The sequence below is a fragment of the Arachis ipaensis genome, chromosome B9 (assembly GCF_059453495.1).
Source record: "Arachis ipaensis isolate K30076 ecotype BB chromosome B9, ASM5945349v1, whole genome shotgun sequence".
Lineage (NCBI taxonomy): Eukaryota > Viridiplantae > Streptophyta > Magnoliopsida > Fabales > Fabaceae > Arachis > Arachis ipaensis.
Window position 1 is genome coordinate 159,871,075 of NC_142444.1, and position 22,017 is coordinate 159,893,091.

General features: G+C 30.9%; 1 protein-coding gene across 1 annotated transcript; it reads right to left on the reverse strand.

Moving 5' to 3' along the window:
- Window positions 1-16,974: 16,974 nt before the first annotated feature.
- Window positions 16,975-18,350, reverse strand: LOC107619546 (ethylene-responsive transcription factor ERF027). The gene has a single exon (XM_088500584.1). It carries the CDS (start codon window positions 18,202-18,204, stop codon window positions 17,575-17,577), a length of 630 nt encoding a protein of 209 aa, XP_088356710.1. The 5' UTR covers window positions 18,205-18,350; the 3' UTR covers window positions 16,975-17,574.
- Window positions 18,351-22,017: the final 3,667 nt, after the last annotated feature.

A 22,017-nucleotide genomic window follows, 5' to 3' on the forward strand; every position in this document is an offset into this window, starting at 1 on the left:
TTTTATATTTTAATATATTGTTTAAGATTAAAACTCTTTTAAAAATTCACTTTGTTCTTTTTTTCTTTTTTGGTATTTAATTCACTTTGTTCTTTACCTGATTAAAGGAAGTGATTGGGCTTAGATCTTTGGATTTTGTGGGTGGGATTTGCCTCCGGTCTTGGCTCCGTCAGTGTGACGTAAAGGTTAGAAAGCAAGAGGAGACAACGCACCGCACTTGACCCTTAGATTGAATTATTTAATAGTATAGTTAAGACTTAATTAAAGTGATTTCACAAAGCTGGATTTGCGTAGGGAAATGATACTGTGGACTTGGATCATGGACACAAAACCAGGGTTCATACTTACATAACCACATGCCAAAAATATGTGTGCGTACTGCGTAGGCATAGCGTTATTTTTTTTTTTTTTTTTTTTTTTTTTTTTTTGTGTTTCCCACGGTATCTCCCAACCCGACAGGTCAAGGACTAATCCGTCGCGGTACTGAGCTCCATTTAAGGGTTTGCCGCTGGCCAATGGATTGCTGCATGCACAAGGCGGGATTCGAACCCCCGACACTTGCTTAAGCGGACTAGTGAGCTAACCACTAGACCAACCCAACTTGGTTTATTTTTCTTCTCTTATTTGCTAGCTTTTTGTCCCAACTTTGCAATAAAATACCATTAACTTAAAAGTTTAATGATTGTGCCAAATCAAAGAAGTTTGATCAATGTAAACAAAAAAATTAAAAGAATAAAAAGGAGGGGGTGGAGTGGTTTATCGGTTGACAATTATATTTTCTATAACAAAATAGAATAATTTATTATGAATTTTGACAAATAGATGAAGGATGAGAGATTAAAAGAATTTGACAATTGACTCGCATATTCTTTTTAGTTTACCTTAATAAATTAATGAAATATTATTATTTATTAACAATTTTTAGCGTTATGATTCTTTGTTTATTTATTTATTTGGTCCTGCTCCATGGAAGGTTCTGAGTTTCCTTTTTCTTTTTGTTATGAGAGTCCTTGTTTTATTTATTTTGGTAATGTGGAAGGTTCCGAGTTTAATGGACTGGTTTGGGTTTGCTCTGAGCCCAAAAAAGCCCAACAAATGGAAGCTTCTTCCATTGGAGAACCCAAAACAAACACGAGAATAGAAAAGGAGGGAAGGGTGACCCAAACAAACAAGAAAAAATTGGAGCACGACAAAAAGATAAGAAGAAGGAAAAGGAGAAAATAGTTAAAAAGAAAAGAAGTAGGGCCAGTATGAAATTTCTAGAGTGTCAGGCCTCAACCAATTACTAAACTCAACTGAGCACATAGTCAGAGATGCCTTTTCTGTGAGGTGACATCCATCACACTTTCCCAAACGCGGTTGACAGTTATTAACTGCCTTTTTCCATCCGTACTTTACTATTACTCTTGCCTTATCCCTTCATACCTAATATAGAGTAATCTAAAATCACAAATCTTAAGGGCTATCTTTCTTTCTATTTGACTTCAACTTTTTGTTGTAAAATCTAGTAGATCATCCTAGATAGTGAATATTTTAAAGCTCTAGTTAATAAATATATTATGAAATAAATATATTTAATCTTATTTTTATATTTTTCATATATTGATTAATGAAGCCCATTGATATTGTACATCCAGAATATTTTACTGGTGAATTATAGTGACGGTGCGGGACCCAGGTTATTCAAATTGAATGACTCATGAAGAAAACGACGAAAAGGGTGCTATTTACTGAGATAACAAAAAGGTTGGTATTCCTTTGTTCATTTTACGCGGAAACGAGTAGAATACGTGGATTCCCACAATTATTTTGTACCTTTTTTTTTTTTTCAATTTTCTATCTGAAGCAAACATTAATTAAATATATATTTTGTTACAAATTGACCTTAGACTCTTAGAGAGTTAATCAATGTTAGTATTCAATTTGTCAATGAACTTGTATATATAATGCATGATTTTCTGGGGAAACAAACATAGGTCACATAATGTGATAGTGACTGGCTATAAGGTAGATTAAAGGGATGCAAAGTTTGGCCCCAGAGACACCATTTAATTTCGGCTTTTTTTTGAGGCAATGCCTAAGTCCTATTATTATTCGTCCACAATCAAGACAAACACTAACACACACAGAAAAAAAGTGGGCCAGTTACACACAAGGTAAAAAGATAAAGGGGCAACAGAATTAGATGTTTAAACCTGGTTCCAATAAATTAAACATTTACTTATTTTTGTTATTTTTATATTTACAAAAAAAATTTTGCTGTTAGAAAATGCATGTGCGACTGCACATCTCTGATTCTCCAGTGAAATTATATAGTCACAGGAAAGTTTTTCAAAGGGGTGAAGTATCTAACGAATTTTTATGGACCGTATATGGTATTCTGCTTTTCTTACATGAAAGGGATTTTGAATGACATAATTTGTGCATAAATCTAATTTTATATTTAATATATTTTTCCTTTTTGAATTTGAAATATGAAGAATTTTTAAGTCTATTTCCTCTTTTTTTACAAAACAAATTAAAGATATATGAACGAGTTAAATCAAATTAGTGGCACAAATGTTTCTTTTGACTATTAATTATCAGCCGTGTCCTATTCTATTATCTTTAACTCGACATTTTACACTTGTTATTACAAGTTTTATATTTTTCTAAAATTACACACAATCTTCATAATACCTAATGTTTAACACGTTTCACACACAAAAGGGCATCCCAAATCCCCAATTCTTATGATAATTTGTTTTTGAATGTAGAAATTGATACTTACAACTGATAAAGAGCCAGTGAACCACTGACTCCAACATAAGACCGTACGACAGGCTATGTGATTTTCACTTTTATTATGCCTATATAGATATTCAATTGCTAAGGACAAATCCCCGCTTAGCCTCAAAATGGGATATCATACAACGACAAATCTTTTTCTTTTTATATTGACATAAACAGTACACTACTGTATGTCAAATACAAAACTGTTTTTCTAAATCATCTTTATATTGAATCAGAAAAATAAAAAAAAAAAAATTAGGATTTATATTTTTTATTATCACTACAAAAAAAAGGTCTATGTTCACGATAAAAGTTAGTGAAAAAGGCAACTATAGATTTATAGTCACAGTTTTGGATCTATGGTCACGGTTTTTTACCGTGGCCTATTCTGACGTGGTCATAGGTCTATGATCACGGTTTTTTTATCTATAATTACGGTTTTTATGGTCACGGTTATAATTTTTAAATTCTGACACTTTAGACCACAGTTTTTAATCGTGACCATAGGTTAATCTATGGTCACGGTGAAAATCTATGGTTACGGTTTTCGCCGTGACCATAGTCTCTATAGTCACCCCACCTTAAAATCGTGACTATAGACTTATCTATCATTGTGACCATAGCCTTATCTATGGTCACCTTTCCTTAAAACTGTGACAAAAAAAACTGTGGCCATAGACTCAAAATGTTGTAGTGCCCTAAACACAGTCATATTAACTAATACTTACTAAATATATTTAATTATAATAAATGATTTCAACATTATAACTCAGTTAAATGATTAATTTTCAGTTTCTCTTTTGCAATTCATGTGGAATTTTAACATTTTTTCTTCTTTTATTCGGTAACTAACAATTCTTCTCAATGGCTAAATAAAATAGGTATAAAATAAAGAATAAGTACAAGGAATTTTTTTTTGAGATAACTATACTATATAAATTTTGTTTATCAGAATTAAGCGTCTGAATATTTTTTTATAAGTACTACATTTATACCACCGGAAATATTTTTTATTTGAACAGAAAAATTATGATGTAATCTCGTGTTCAACATATTAATATATTATATATAAAAAGAACAATCATAGTTCCAAAACAGTAAATGAAAATTTAATTAAGATAATAAACGTTTTAGAAAGAAGGCACACTTGAAACTCTTTCTAAAAGATAATGCGAGAGAAATGGTTTTGGTGCAACCGCTTTTGGAACAGTACCTTGAAGAACACAGTGGCATTTAATATTTGTGGTAGTTTTCTTATCAATGGAAAGAACCATATGTGGGCAATGGAAATTTAATTAAAATAATAAACTTTTATAGAAAGACATAAGGATCTATTTAGTTGGTGTATAATATGATACATAGATATTGAAATATAGATTATGAATATATAAAGTTATAGATAGGGTAAAAAATTGTATTAAATCAAATGGAAGAAATATTTATACGATTCTATATATCCAAACAAAAATTATGATATGAATCACCCAAAAATATATTTTAATGTAATTTGAATTTACCTAATTCGAACTAAGAAATCATAAGTAATTCGAATTAACACAATTCGAATTAACAAGGAAGTATAATTCGAATTTAATAAATTCAAATTATGCATGCTAATAGTCCTAAGTAGTTCGAATCAACACGATTCGAATTATGCATGCATCTCGTATTAAGGTAGTTTGAATCATATTGATTCGAATTAAGCAAAAAAACCAGCCATGGTCAGGACGAGCATGTGGCTTCCCTGTCGTTCGCCGTTGATCTCAACCGCAGTGGTATTGGAGAAGTTGGTATCGTTGATAAGACGCCAATTTCATTATAGTGTGGGGGCATCGGTTGGTATGGACGATACATTACCGGATGACGATGACGCTGATGATGTGGAGTCAGACATCATTGCTGATGAGAGTGGTGATGACATAGCAGCGAGTAATCCAGGTGGGGCTGGTGGTGGTTCCAGCTTAGGGACTCAACAGTACTCGCCGCACTTTTCATCTTTGGACTTGGATGCCATGAGAAAATAGGGGGTTCCTAAGAACCTGGCCTATTGGATTTGGTGCTAGAGATACGCAGGGTACCGGAGGTATATCAGAGTTTCAGGTTGGTCAGCAGTTTCAGAATAAAAAAGAGGATGTGTTAAGCGTGAAGACGTATAGCATCCGACGGGGGGTACAATACAAGGTGGTGGAGTCCGATTACCTTGAGAAGTGTACTGAATTTGGCAACGGGTGCACATGGTTGATTAGGATCAGTCTCCGCCAGCGCAGGGGTATTTGGGAGGTAAAACGGTACAACGGACCTCATACCTGTCTGGCCACGTCGATCTCGAACGATCACAGGAGTCTTGATTATCATGTGATCTCGGCCTACATCATGCCAATGGTTAGAGTTGATGCATCCGTCTGTATCAAGGTACTGCTGAATGCGACAGAGGCACATTTCGGGTTTAGACCGACTTATAGGCAGGTTTGGTTGGCTAAGCAGAAGGCCGTGGCACATATTTACGAAGATTGTGATGAGTCATACAACGAGCTCCCGCGATGGATCTTAGGTGTGCAGTTGACGATACCTGGTAGTGTTGCGGTGTAAAAGACGAGTCCTGTTAGAGTAGGGGGCAGGTGGACGACTCGCAAGCCTGTTTTCACCGGCTTTTCTAGACATTCTCACCGTATATTGAGGCATTCCGTCATTGCAAGCCGTTGGTGAGTATTGACAGGATCCACATGTACGATAAATACGAGGGTACGCTGCTCGTTGCAATTGCGCAGGGCGGAAACTCCAACAACCTGCCTATTACATTTGCACTCGTGGAGGGTGAGAATGTTGAATCCTGGTCTTTTTTCTATCTCATCTCCGCCAGCACATGACCCCGCAGCTGAGTATCCTGGTGATATCAGATAGGCACAATGGTATCAAGGCCGTACTTGAGGCTCCCGACGGAGGTTGGCTACCACTTGCTGCATACTGTGCATTCTGTATTCGACATGTGGCGGCAAATTTTGCCCTCACTTTTAAGGGCAAAAATGCATGGAGGCTTCTTGTGAATGCGACATATGCCAAGACTGAGGTGGAGTTCGATTACTGGTTTGATATTCTACGAACTGAAGACCCTGCCCGGGGTAGCTGGGCTAACAAGATTGAGGATGCAATATGGACTCAGCATTGGAATGAGGGTAGGAGATTTGGCCATATGACGATGAATATTTCGGAGTGTGTCAATTTCATTCTGAAGGGAGTCAGGAACCTTTCGGTGTATTCACTAGTGAAGGCCACTTACGAGAGGTTGGCCGAGCTATTTGTTTGCATGGGAGAGGGGCAGAGGCCCAGCTAGCCACCGGACAGCAGGAGGAGGAGGCAACATACCCAGCAGCTCCTTGAACCAAACCCAAGCTGGGCGACCACCCTCGATGTATGTCTGAAAATCTGTCAGGCAACCACTAACATAATGCCCATCAATCGGCAGCCCTAACTCATACCCCACGTCCTGCAGTGTAATCGTGCACTCCCCGAATGGCATATGAAAGGTGTGTGTCTCCGGACGCCAGCGCTCCACGAATGCACTAACCAGGGGCTCATTCAGCCTAAACCATCTCTCGTTCAACCTCGCTAGATGGTATAAGCCGGCTATCTGCAAGTACGGAACGTACCTCTCATCCAAGCGCATACCCTGCTGCCATCGCATGCTCGAGATACATTGGTGGGCTGCATAATGAATGTATCAGATTATCTCTCGGGTCGAAACATATTTACACAACATCATTCACTAATGCATATCGTAGAGCAGAACATACAACTTGTACTCTATCAAATCATGTTACGCGTCAACATGGAAAATAACCTCATTTACACATCAAATTGGGCCTAATGAGAAAATATTTTTAAAACATTTTTTTAAAAAGAGTATGCTTAATTACAATAAAACATTTTCTTTTTGAGAGAGTATAATATTACGCTAAAAAAATTACTTCAATGATTACCACTCATATAAACAAAAATAAACTGACTCCAGATAACTTCCACCCTCTGTTAGCCTTACTACTCATACTTTTTCTATTTACTTGTGTTCACTAATAAACCACTGATATAACCACTTAACAACGGTATATAATCACTATCATTATAACATACAAAAGGAAGAAACATAAAAAATAACACATTAAATCCCATTTTAAAAGGAAAAAATCGCACTAACCTCTTCATTGATCACACCAACTATATGGGCGACCCCATCCAAACGATAGAGTCGGTCTGGGTCATCCCCATCAGCTGAGTATTCTGTTGAACAATTTGTTGGGGTCGTACGGAATGAGATTCCTCTAGGATTTGGTGGTGCAGGAGTTTGAAAATAGTGGTTCGAATGAGCTTGACTCGAACTCCGTTTATAGGCCAAGCCTTTGTAATTTGAATAAGATTGTTTCGAATTACTAGGGACAACCAAACCGGTAGTAATTCGAATCAGGTTGTTTCTAATTACTAGGGGCTTTAAATCGGTGTGCTAGTTCGAAACAAGGTGATTCAAACTACTATGGATACTTGTTTGTGTGTAATTCGAATGAACATGATTTGAATTACCATATAGAGCTCATGCTAGTATAATTCGAATCAGAATAATTCGAGTTACATAGGTTGCTGCTTTTGGGAGATTCACATTACGGTTTTACTTTTGGTCGAATTGTGTATTTTTTTCTCCATTTGGTTTAACTACGTGTTTTACCCTTATAAATATATAAATATAGGCTTTGTCAATGAGTATTTTAAGTTGAATACGGATAGTTTTTTCATCTCTTTTAGCTCGTCAGTATCGTGCAAAAGGTTTAGGGAAGAGAAGAGAATTTTGCTACAAATGTCCTCATTAAATTTGCCCACTCAACACCAGTTACTCTGTCTTAACTTTTTTTTTTTGTTTTTTTTGGGCCTTTGGCCCCTATTCTTTTTTTTTTTTAAGATAGGGAGACTCGAACTCGCGACCTCTAAATGAGTATGGAGAGACTATGCCATTTGAAGTATAGCTCGTTGGCCAAAGTTAGACATAAAACTTAAACCCAAAACCTCTATATGAGAATAAAAAACTATGTCATTTATCCCCTTTTTCACATAAAAAATCATACATATTTTATATTTTTTCGTAAAGTAGATGCACAAAACACATAAAATACTAAAAAATTTATAATACCCTTATCATGAGAGAGAAAAGATTGAACGAGTGTGAAAGAGAAAAAATTGAACGAGTGTGATGAGTGAGAATGAGTGTGAATGCGGCGCTGTGTGTTAGGGTTAGGTTTGATGAGTGTAATGATATTTAGAGTTTTAGTTATGCTGATCGGTTTGGTTTGGATTTAGTTCATATTTTTTCTATTAAAATTGAAAACCGAACTGAACCAATAAAAAATTGTAAAATTTAATTTTTCGGTTATTTTTTTATTTTTTGTTTGTTCAGTTATCACTTTTTTTATTCGGTTAGCTGGTTTTTGTTCAAATTTGATCAATTTTAAATATTCCTAATTATTATTATCCAAAATTTTCATCTACCACTACGTATTTTTTTCCTCTATTATTATTCATAACTAAAAATAATTAATTCATATAACAGAAAACTCTAATAATTTCAATAAAAAATTTAACCATTAATGACAGCAAGAATTATATTTTAATAATAATTAATTCAACAATTATTATTTTTTAAAAAAAGAAAAAAACTGAAACAAAGAGGAACATATTCTTCATGATGAATAAATCCATCAGACTCAGAATCTGGCTCAACCTTCTAGTCGGAGAAAATGGATATATTCTGACTAGTATATTTATATCTCAAATAAATAAATAATAGACATATACTATGATCATGTCGATATCTATAGTGAACATGGACACTATCCATACAGGATGTAACGGTAGGATTAAGGATAATATGAGAGAATTGTTTTGGTGCAGCCGCTTTTGGAACAGTGGTTTTGAGGAGCACAGTGGCATTTAATTTGTGGTAGTTTACTTATCAATGCAAAGAGCCAAATGTGGGCATGGCCGCTATAGGAGCAGCAGCCCCTGTCTACATCTTTTCTTTTCTTTTCTTTTCTTGGGTTGTGCATCAAACAAGTCGGCCAACCCTCTCCAATTAATTAATTATATATGATTATATTTAATCATCATTCTCATTCACTCATTCATGTGAAGAATAATAATGTAGTCCCCATCTAACGATGATATTAACCTGTGTAGTCTATTTTTACACTTGTCGTTCATCTGAGGCGTGGATCGTTAAAGTTGGGAGCTAAGATTCAAGAACCATCTGCCATCTGGTCTTGTCATGAATAAGAGGAATCCGAATTTTCAATCTAGGGACTTTATACGAAATGGAAACCCTTCATCACAATAACCCAATTGCAAGGCGACATGAACTACCCCACATCATTAAAATTATATTTAATGATCACATAAATATATTTAATAAAAAGTTGCTTTTAATAATATAAAATTCTTTAAAACTGGAATTTGTATATATGATCAAGATTAATATTGCCATACGTGGACGTATAAAGTTACTATGGATGTGTGGCAAAAGAAATTCATTGTGTGGGAGTGGAATTTCAGAAGTGCATATTTCATTATCCTTTCTTCTTCTTTAATTTATTTTATTCTTTATTTATATAAGTAATGTTTCATCAATTTTAATCAAACTAGACTTGTAATTATAAGTATAGAATACGAATAAAAATATTATGATATATAATGTATTTTTTTATTCATAAAAAAAGTAATCATATTATTATGAAATATTTAATTATTCTTTGTTATGAGAAATATATTATTTATACTTTTTGTTCCATTTCACATCTTTAGATAGAGTATAAATAATAATAATAATAATAATAATAATAATAATAATAATAATATTATTATTATTATTATTATTATTATTATTATTATTATTATTATTATTTAAGTCAACGGTAAAAAAAATGAATTAAATAATTATATTTTTAATATATTTGTTTAATAAGATTTTATTTTGAGTTTGTTTTATTTTTTTATATGGACTTTTTTTTAGTTATCTTATGGTATTTTTTTATTTTTGAGATTCACCAAAAATCAAACCCTAAATTTTTTAAATATAGAGTTTTGATATTATATCATAAAATTACACTTCTAAAAAATTTAAACTAATAGAGGAGGCAACATATATTGTTATAGATAATATTCAATTTGATCTTTCAACTTACACGTAAATCTCAATTTAGTCTTTATTAAAGTTTCAATTGTCTCTATTTAATTCTCAAATTTTGTGGATGTGACTCATATTAATCACGTTAACAGAATACTGATATGAACAACCGAATGTCACACTAAATTCTAAAAAATAATATTATTTTAAATTTGATATTCAAATAATCTAAACACAATATTATAAGCGGTGTTTATTAGAACTTTTTTTTACAAAACAAATGATACGACATCATTTTTAAACTATTTAAACGCTAAAATCAAAATTACATTTTATAAGTTCCAACGTGATATATGATTGTCTATATCAACATTCTATTAATATTTTTATGACAAAAATTATCCCAAAAAATAATATAAATCATGTTTATAAAATTTAAAAACTAAATAAATATAACTAAAATTTTAACGACTAAATTAAAACTCATTTACAAATTCAAAAATTAACTTAAATATTAACTCTAAATAATTATATCCCTAATATTTTGAAACTATACTGTCACGATAAATTTTAGAAGGTTAAATTTAACGGTGTTTGTAAAGTTTTTTGGAGTGTTTGAGAATGTTCTATATGGTTCCGGAATATTTTAGAATGTTCTAGAAGGTCTCGGAATATCCTATAAGGTTCTAGAAGATTATGGAAGGTCATAGAATATTCTAGAAGAGTGTAAATATATATAGAAGTATAAAGAGTGGTATGGAATAATCTAGAAACATTTAGAAAGTTGTAGTAGGATAAATATTTGTAAAGAAGGTTCTAGATAATTAATCTAGACCGTTAATTAGATTTAATCCTAACCATCCATTGAGAAGGTGGATGGCTATAAATAAGAGGTGAGAGTTAGTGTGAGATTTGTGTAAATTATTTGTAACAAACACTTGATCAATAAAGTGTTCTTCCACCAAAACTTCTTTTCTTTTATGTTCTCTTATGTTCCTAATTTTTTTGTTAAGTATTAAGGGTTAGATTAACTTGGTCTTAGCTCAAGAAATTGAATAAGTTCGAGTGTTAACACGATAGCGTTAAAATGTGTACAAGACCACGACAATACGCTAGGTTCAGACTTGAGACAGAAGGAAGAAGTTAGTAGTGAATAGTCTTTAATTTGTTCTTTGGTGCAATATGTATGCTATAAAAAGCACTATAAATTAAAATTAAAACGACCATTGTTTGCATCCAATTACATCTCTGCTTCACCGCTATATATATGATGACAACTACAGAGCACTTTATATCTAAGGTGAATGCTATGTACCATCTTGTATTATATTGTATATTGTATATATGATGCTTATCTTTGTTGATATACAGATTCCAGCTCCCAATGTCCTGATAACCATGGCGAAGGAGTTTTAGGGTCTGACTCGGTTCTTCAGACCTTGATGATATTATTCAAGGAATTCGGAGTAATGATTTATCTTAAAATATAACAAAAAACAATGCAAGTAATAAAGTAAAGGATAAAATATATTTTTTGTTCTTGAAGTTTGACAAAAATTTTAAAAATATTTTTAAGTTTTATATTATTTTAATTTTATCTCAAAAATTTTTTATTTGCATCAAATATATTTTTGATGGCTAAATTTTTTAAGAAAATCTAAGACAAATCTAACAATAATGTATGAAAATTATGCTTGATTTGCTTATGTTGAGGGTTGTTCTTATGAAATTGTTGTTGAATTGATCTTAAATTTTTTTGAAAAATTAGCTGTTAGGAGTATATTTGATGCAAATCGAAAATTTTTGGAATAAAATTGAAATAAAATAAAATTTAGGAGTATTTTTAAAATTTTTGTCAAACTTTAGAGACAAAAAGTATACTTTACCCTAAAATAAATAATATTATCTTCGACTATTTGAGAAAAAAAAAATACACTTCTCTTTCTAAAGTTACAATATCCAAAATAAGATTATTCGGGTAGTAGGGTCGGTGGAAAAGGAAAAAAAGGTTGGGGCCTATAAAAACAACAAAGTTGAATAATGGTTGAGTCTTATAGGGTTTTGATTTTTTTTTTTAAATACTTTATTAAAGATATTTTTTTTAAAGAATAGCTTTTTAAGAACTTATAGTTTTTATATTTAATAAATTAAAATAAAAATAAATTTTAATAAGTATAAATTACAAAATTTATATATGATAAAATTATTTTTAACATTTAAAATGACTGTAATAAATATAAATACAAATAAAAAAATAAAAATAAATACTTATTAATATGTAAATTTATATTAAACTTGTTAATCTTAAAAAATACAAGTTATCTTAAAACATATCTTCATAAATAGTTTAAAATCACTTGTATTTTTTTTTTCAACTAAAAGCATAAGTACAATTTATCAAAACACAAACTAAAATACATATTTTTTCAAAAAACACAAGTATTTTTTTCAAAACAGACTTACCTAAATGTACGGTATTACAAACACTTATTAGCCTGGAGCCAAAGTGCCAACACCATTATTGTTACGCTAGAATTAAAGTTGAAAAGTCTAAAGTGTGTGTAGAACGAATTAGTTACTGTTATATAGTTTAGGGTTCAAGTCATTGCTTTTAAGTAATAATTTCTTTTTCAGTCTGAATTGTATATATTGTATAAATATATTTTATCTTATTTTTATACTTAAATTTTATGTATAATATTTATATTTTTAGTGACAAAAATTTTAATGTCATATATTAAATTGATCTTTCCTGCAAATTCAAATTATTAAGTAATAATACATGTATACCACTGCACCTTTTCCTAACTTAAGAAGGTGAAGTAGGAGAGATGATTAAACCCAATATACGTACGGCCAATTGATTATACTAGCTTTGAAATGAAAATTCTCAACAACGATGAGTTGATGAGTTAGTGTATGTTACTGTTCTAAGCTTTCAAATCAGGCCAGGTTGTGTATTATTACTCCAATTATTAATAGCCTTGCTCGTTTTTTTTTTTTTAATTATTTCACCAAGAATTGAAAAATAAAACATCATTCTGAATTTGTGTCTATAAATATATTATAAATTATGATGTACGCACACTGACACGACACGGACACCCCGACACGCGAATTTGAAAATTTTACATGACACGGGGACACACATACATATAAAATATAAAGTATTTTTTAGATAAACCGTAATGATATTTTAATATTTTATTGATATTAAAATATAAATTAATTTTTTAAAATTATTTTTAATGTCTTATTTTAATTATATCAAGTATTTAAAATATTTTTTGTTTTAATAAATAATAATATATACTATATCTAAATTTATTTTAAAAATATATATTAAGAATAAAACCGGACACGCTGACACGTGATGGTATTTAGGTGTGTCCAAGTATGTCCGAAGAAGAATTTTTTATTTTTTATTGAGACACGGTTTGAACACAGCAGACACGCGTGTCGGACAAGTATAAGTGAGTGTCGTGTCCGAAATGTGTCTGATACGCAGACACAGCAACTCAGCAAAGTGTCCGTGCTTCATAGATTATAAATGATTCGTGCTTAGACAGTAGTAACGTCAAATAATTCTATTCTCATAATATATGAAATTCTGTTGTTAAGTGTATCAATCATCTTTAATAATTCATTCTAAAAGTGCCGATTGGCAATAATAATTCGAAAATCCAGGCACATGGAGTTGGTAAAATTGTTTTGGCTAGCTTGGGAGAATACACCAAAAAGATATCGAATTGATTTGAAGAGAATTGAAGCTGCAGGTCCCAGTTCGCGTATCAGATAGATCAGAGCAGGTACGGTCCACTGATGGCTTTCAGCATTAGTAATTAATAATAAGTAACAATGCATGCACTTGTTTTATTATTGTATCTATCTATATCCAGGGCAAGTTCCCCGCATCTATAACACTATAATTTCCCTCTTCATTCTTTAATTTCGTTATAATGACTATAATGAATACTTAAATTATTATAGTACTTATACTAATAAAGAGATTGTCTACTAAAGAGATTAATACATGTGGTTGGTTGGATCGTAGTAATAAATACCTTTTCATATATATTTTTAATTCACTTTTAACATGTTAAACATATTAAAAATTAGGTTTAAATAACGTTTTGATTCTTATATATTTTGTTGCTTATATTAGGTTTAAATAAGGTTTTATGTTCACATTTTTTTTTTATTTTTGTTCCTATAATTCTTATGAATAATACTATATATACATTAAATTCAGTCAGCAAAGTCAGTCATAAGTATAAAATACATGTTAGAATATAAATACATATTGAAAATAAATTAAATCACACATGTATTTATACATAAATACATTGGTGGCTGATTTTAGTAACTAATTTTAATGTATAAATAACATTTTTAAATTCTTATAAGTTCAATAAACTTTAATTTTTTTATTTTAATTTTTATTATTAATTTATTCTATTAAATACTGAAAATATTGACATGGCAAGACATAGTCATTGAAATGTCACTTTTAATTTTATTAAAAATAAGTTGGTATAAAAAAAGTTCAGAGACTAAATTATGTATATTATCTACTCAACTACATGTAGTGTAGTAAGATTTTATTTAAGCAAAAATATCGCCTCCACTTTTTATCATGACCACCAAGTGGTATCTTATGAAATTGTGATCCATACATGTTATTATCAGGTTATGCTGTATCATAGTACGAAGAATATCAAAAGAGACAAATTGTGATGAGAAGATAAAGGAAAAAGAAGATAGATGATATTAAATTTTTGAAAGATTTTTAAGTGTACTATCATATCGGTGTATCAGTGATTTTTAATTGTTGATTTTAATTATATATATTATATATATTTTTTATAATTAAGATCAACGGTTAAAAATAACTGAAACACCGGTATGACGGTACACTTAAAAATTTTCCTAAATTTTTTGTTATGTACTAGTATATCTGAACAATTTCAAAAAAAAGTATTAAAATTTAATTTAGATACATAATTATTGTTTTAAAAGTTATATGCATATATTATATATATATATATATGTAACATTGAATAAAAAAACTACTTTTCATCTACTAGATGAATAATTATAAAAAAAATATATATATAATTAAATGATGAGTAATAAGTGATGCAAACCATTGACCAAGACATAGTCATTGTCTCTTAGACAGAAAACATATATTTTCAAATATATGATGAGTGATGCAAATTAATTGCAATTAGCAAACTAATAAGCACTGTTGAAATAGGGGCGCCTAGAATGAACATCCTGGCATAACCGCCGGCACAAACTTTGCGTGATGTCGGCCAAGTTTGACATCCAAAGGCAAAAAATGTACTATCATTTACTTGTTTGTTCTATCCCTATCCATGTTCCAATTTCATCAAACACATATTCGAAATCTAGGGAACTCGGTATATTTATGTAGGACATATATACATTCACAACATATACGATAAAAGAGAGGAAATGAAAACATGTTATTGTCATCTACTCACTTTAATTTCTTCCAATGTCATATATATCTTTTTTCTACTAATAGTTGTCTGCCCATTTTGGTCAAGATCTTCTTTTCATTAAAAAAAAAATTAAGAATTGTCGAAATTTATTATTTTTTATCATTATTTTTAACCATCAACTTAATTCTTTTGATTTAGTAACTCAATAATATATTTTTAATTCACACTTTTAAATATTAATGATTAGTTGATGGTCAAAAACAATAAATTTTGATAGGAAAATACTAGGTAAACAATGATCATATTGAACAACATGAACAACCACTAATCAAATAAAAATACACTACATTCTAATTTAATGCTACTAATTAAATTTAAGATTAATTTACTCCTTTAACCCTATTAATTCACATTGTTCACACAGGCTGCGTTTGTTTATAGAGACAGTACACTGAGACAGGGACACAGAAACACAAAATTGTGTTTGGCAGAGGAGACATGGACAGAAACAATGTGTTAAGAGACACTGAATTAGTGTATTTTGTATCCATCCTGACACTAAGGACACGGAGACACTAATAAAGGACACAACTTATTATTTTTTTTCATTATTTTTATTAATTTTTCATAATTATATTTTTTATTATTATATTTTTATTCTCAAATTTTTTGAATGAAAAAAAATGAGAATAAATTGAATTTTCATAATTTGTTTAAGTTTATCATTAAACATAATACGAGAACATAAAATTTTGTGTCTCTGTCCATCAGTGTCTTATCCTGTCCTATTCTCAATGATGACTTGTTCTGTCCTGTTTTCGAAAACAAATGTAACCACATTGTTCAAAAAATGTTGTTGGTTACCTATACTTTTCCATTTTGATAACTCTCTATTATTTCTAAATTCAAATAAAATGTAGCTATAGATAGCATCTACCTTCTAAAGCAGAAACCTAGCTTTTTCACCTAACATGGATCAATATCAGGCTACTGGCCGACATGATGGACTAGCTACTTGCATTCATTCATATATATATATATATAATTACACTCCGGGCTCAGAAATATTGTGCCAAGAGAAGAGTCTCCCTTGATATCGTTGAGTGAATGTAAAATATCAGAGAGGACTCATAATCATTCTTGTAATCTGAGATAGATATTGTAAATAGATGCATGAAATAAATTATGTGATATATGTATGAGTTAAGGAATTCAATTCCAATTCCAATACATTATTATTGTTTCTCGGCTTTTTTATGTTTGTATATGCTGCAAGCAAGTCAGATCAGTTTAATTCATCAATCACATTTATATATATATATACACTATATATCATTCATATAATTAGTTATTATTTGAGATAGATCAGATATGCATAAACTAAAGAGATGATGCATGCATTATACGGTAACCGCAGGTTTATTATGGTCTAATTTGATGAAGTCTCAATCATGCATACAATATCATCTTAAGTCTTGGAAATTATGAGTTATATAAAATATAACAATTTGCAGCAAATTAAACAATAGTTGCAGATAGAATAAAGTAAAGTTAACTGGGATGAATATGTAAATAATAACAAGAGATTCATAGTGAATTAGTACAGATAGAGAACCATGTATATCTCTCAGATCAGCAGCAACAAATTCATGAACTAATTAATTACAGCCAGAGAGAAACGGATGGTATTATTGAATAGAAAACCATTGGTAGTAGCTAGTGGCTGGCTAGAAAAAAAGAGACACATACATAGAATAATCATAATCATCATCATCTGATCTAAATACATGTAGAAAGAAATTAAGCTATCTAGAAAGGCCCCATGATCCAATATTCCAGTTACAAAGCCTAACCTCTTTGCATCGAACTAGACAGATCCACCAACACTACAAAATCCGGAATCAACATTCAATAAATATGAATAGATCTTTCTTCTGCACGCAGCATTGCAGTGTCCATGAAAGTGACCCCATAACTCATAACAACCCCCTCAATAATCTTGTATTTACAACAACAACAACAACAAGAGCAAGAGCAGCAACAGCAAAAACAATCGAAATTGTCTAGGCTTTGTTTGTTGTAAGACCTAAAAACACAGACAGAAAGTAAAAAAGCATAGATGCCCCCAACAACAGAGATAGATAGAGATCAATTGAAGTGGCTAATTGAGAATCAAAAACTCCAAAGGGTATCTAAATCGGAATTCCCAGGGGAGTCATCGGAGGAGAAAGAGTGCATCCTTGGAGGGCTAACCTGCATTCCCCTGGCCATGTCTTCGATGACACTCGGCATATTCAGAAGCTCATCCTCGTCAATGTACTCCGCCACCATCATCCCTCCTTGTTCTTCAGTACTCAAACTGGAACAAGACCCTTCAACAATAACGTTATCGTTACCACCACCACCGCTACTACTACCTTCTAGAGGGTTCTGCGGTGGCCTCGGAAGCCTCGCCTGAGCGGCGGCGGCGGCTGCGGCGCGAATATCAGGAGGAGACAATGAGGCAGGAATAGGGTAAGATTGTACGGAATCGGGGAAGTTGAGAGGCGCATCGGGACCCTTCAAGGCAAGAGCAGCAACATCGTAGGCAGCAGCAGCCATCTCAGGTGTTGGGTATGTCCCCAGCCAAATGCGCGTCGTCTTGCGTGGCTCCCTTATCTCCGACACCCACTTCCCACTCCGGCAGCGTGTTCCCCGGTACCGCACGGCAGAAGAGGGGGAAGAGGATGATGAGGTTGGGGCTGGAGTAGTGGCTGGTGGGATTTGTATCGGAGGAGGAAGAGGGTTGTTACCATCATCCATGAAGTAGCTAGTAATAGTAAAAGCATAGATAGAACTTAGAACAAGGGTTAAGGGTTTTTAGGACACGCAACTTAACACTTAAATCATCAAAACCTTACCGTGGCCAAGTCGCGGGGATTTTTGTTTCATCACAAACACACTTTTCTTCTAATAATCAATTATTATTTTCGTTTGCTTTTTGAAATTCCGCTAGAGAGCTAATGGAATATTTGTATAATGTCATGTTATGAAATTATTATTCTAAAAATTTAAGCTAATTAAAGTTCTTTCAGATCTAGAATTCTTATACCATGTCATGAAACTATTTATACTAAAAACTTAAACTAATATAAAAAAGTAACACTAATAGTTATATCTCTAATATTGAATCGGACATTCCTAAATTTTTATTGTACACATTGTACAGAAATTCCATTGACTCTATATTCATCTAATAAATCTTAATTATTAACTTCACATAAAAATAATTATACTTAAATATTTATTTTTTTGGTAATGATAAGCGACCAAATATTCTACTAATCAAGTTCGCAAGTCAGTTCAATAATCTAAGTGTTTCTTCTATTTTTTGACTTCATTAAAAAATAATGTATTTAGGCAAAAATTAAATTTTCAAAAAACTTAAAGAAATAAAAAAAGAGATAGTCTAAGTCAATATTTTTATTAAAATTTGGTCAACATTTAATTAATAAAAGAAAAATAAGTAATCTCGTATCATTAAATAAAATTATACACTATTAAAAACATCAATAATGACTAATTAATAGCTACCGAATTACAAAATTTACTGTCTCTCACACTCTTAACTCTTCTAAAAAAAATACTTATTTTAAAACGAAAGAAGTATTACCTATTTTATTAACTAATTCTTAACAAATAATAAAAATAGAAAGAAAAGTAAATAGATTTCTTGGTTGAAATAGAATTGTTATAATATTATTATAATAAATTTAATTAGAGAATTAATTTTTTAAATTCAAAATTTAAAATTTTAGTTTCTAAATCTTAAATTTTAAAAATTAAATTCAAAATTCATAAAAAGTTAAGAATTAAAAAATAATTTTATAATAAAAAGTTTAACTAATTATAATTATTTAGTTGATTCAATATTTTTTATAACAATCATGCTATTGTATAAAAAAATTAATTATTCATATAGAATACATATTAAAATATCTTTAATTAAAAATATGTGAAATAATACGTTTCTAATAATGAACTTTTTGTGTTATTAATAATAATTGATTGATGGTTCGTTGTTGGCATATGTCAAAGGTGAGGAGGCCACATTGCATACACAAAATGAACACGCATTAGTGGTAGTCTTAGCTGTTAATTTGCTGGTTCTGTGTTCAGAGGATGCGCTGCTACTGTATCTTATGGGGTCTCTTCTCTTTACTCCTGAAAGTGACATCAGGGCTTCTATACTCTCTCTACGTACCTTGGCTTATAAAAAATCACTAAGTGTTCATTTTTTATTTTTTATAAAAAAATTGACAAAGAAAAAGAACAACTTGTACTATGAATTAAAGTCAACTATTGATACCCAAATTTTCTTATTGGAAGCCCACTTAATCGAATTTGACTCGAGAGATTTAGTTGTGAATGAACATTATATTATCTGTATAGTGCATATATATATATATATAGTTTCAGGCTTTCAGCTCATAATGACCGAAAGCTAGTCGATGACACTGATGGGTGATATATAGGAGTCGTAATGAGTAGGGTAAGGTAGGATTTAAATTCAATCCTAATTTTATTTGCGGGTTGAGTTTTTAACCAACACTCAACCCTATCCTACTTGCAGATTGAGAAATACTCAACCCTAACCTTATCCGCATTCAATTCGCGGGTATCCGACCCTACTCGCAAGTTGACAAAAATAGAGGCCACTAAATTATTAAAAATTGTATTTATATCTCATTTAATAAAAAATATGTTTTATAAAAATAAATGAGAAAAATTTATAAATTTATAAATTTGATTCAGTGGCCAAGAAATTTTTGCACATACTTAAAGTTCTTGGTTCAACTTCCATATATATAACATTTTTAATCATATATAACACATATTTATAGGGAGTGCGGGTAAGATTGAGGCTCAACCTACTCCGCGCCCAACCCTACCCGCAGCGAATCGAGTTGGTTGAGGCTCAACCCGCTCTGCATCCAACTCTACTCGCAGCAGATCGAGTTGGCAACCCTACCCAATCAAATTGGGTCGAGTTAGGTACCCGCATATAGGATTCATGCTGCCAGGCCTAATGATATTTTTTTAACTCACCAAAACTGTTATACCTTATATATGGATCATACTTTGCACAGAGATACGTCGATTACAACGGATAAATTACGAAAAAAATTAACATGAGATACAAGCATGATAAAAGTTGAATATGGAGTATGATAAAGAGGTTTAAAAAATATAAAACATGATGCAAATATAAGTTGAGTATATAAAATTGCTTAAATAGTTTAAGGCATTATTTTTTAACCGGGAGGAAAAAAAAAAGTACAAAAACCCAAGATTGTAGGGAAATAAACAAGAAAGGAGTAGAAAGAAAAGTCAAATAGATCTGAGGTGATACGAAACGAAATTAATGATAAACAAAGAGATAGATAAGAATTAGAATTAAATAAAAATTGAATTTAAATAGAAATAGACTGAAACAATTTTGTTTCATTAGACCTCCCTTGTTTATATTATTGTTTCATCATGAAATTAAAAAAATAATTTTTCATTCTTCTAATTTCTATCGGTTACAATAATTTAAAAAATATTTATATACCTTATGTTATATTAAATATAAAAAATTTTAAATTCACTAACATAAATATTAATTTACTAATTAAATAAATAAAATTAAAATAATATATAAAATTAAAATAAATATTTTAATATTTAAAATACAAATTAATAACTTTAAAATAATAATTACATTTTTAATGTTATGTTCTAAAAATCTAAAATACGTATCATCAGGCCTTGGGAAGGTGAACTCTGATTGAAGGAGGTGAAAGTAAATGTCAAGAAAATACCAGGCCAAAAATTCTTGCAAGGGTTTTAATAGGTGAGAATTAATGTGTATGTTCAAAGAAAAATGGGAAAAAATATTAGTTCAACGAAGATTTAGAGAGGGGATATAATCCTGCTACATCATTTAAAATTTATACAAAAGCAAAGGGATAGTACATAGTAGTGATGGGGAAAGCTGAAAATAAAGCTTAACAATGATAAGAAACGTGAGTAATATAAGTGATTACAATTAATTAATAATGTTTATAAAATTATAAGAAAAAAAACTAAAATTTGTAAAGTATCCGATCCACACATGATACTTACCCTATATGGAATATGGAATATACGGTGATAATCAATTTGAAATATCCTATACCTTAGTGGGACCTTCTCGCCGGTAGCTACTTTTAGTTACTCTGAATCATATTGATATCCTAATTTAGCATTATTTATTAGATTAGGAATCATATTGATAACTATATTAATGTCCACACATGATACTTACCCAGGCGCATTCAGAAAACGGCATTGCCCGTCGCTTTTTTATTTCTTTTTCTTTTCTGCTGGCCCCAATGTAAGATATAAGAACTTAATTATTAAATAACTTAAAAGATTAATTACGCATGTCATTTAATAAACAGGACCTAATAAACAACTCACACTGTATGTTCATTCAATCTTTCCACCTTATTATTTAGCAAACAAATACTTTTAACACTCACACTGAATTTAAAAAACAAAATAATAATTAAAATATCCAATTTTTCACAAGGTTTAGACTTCTTTCTGTCT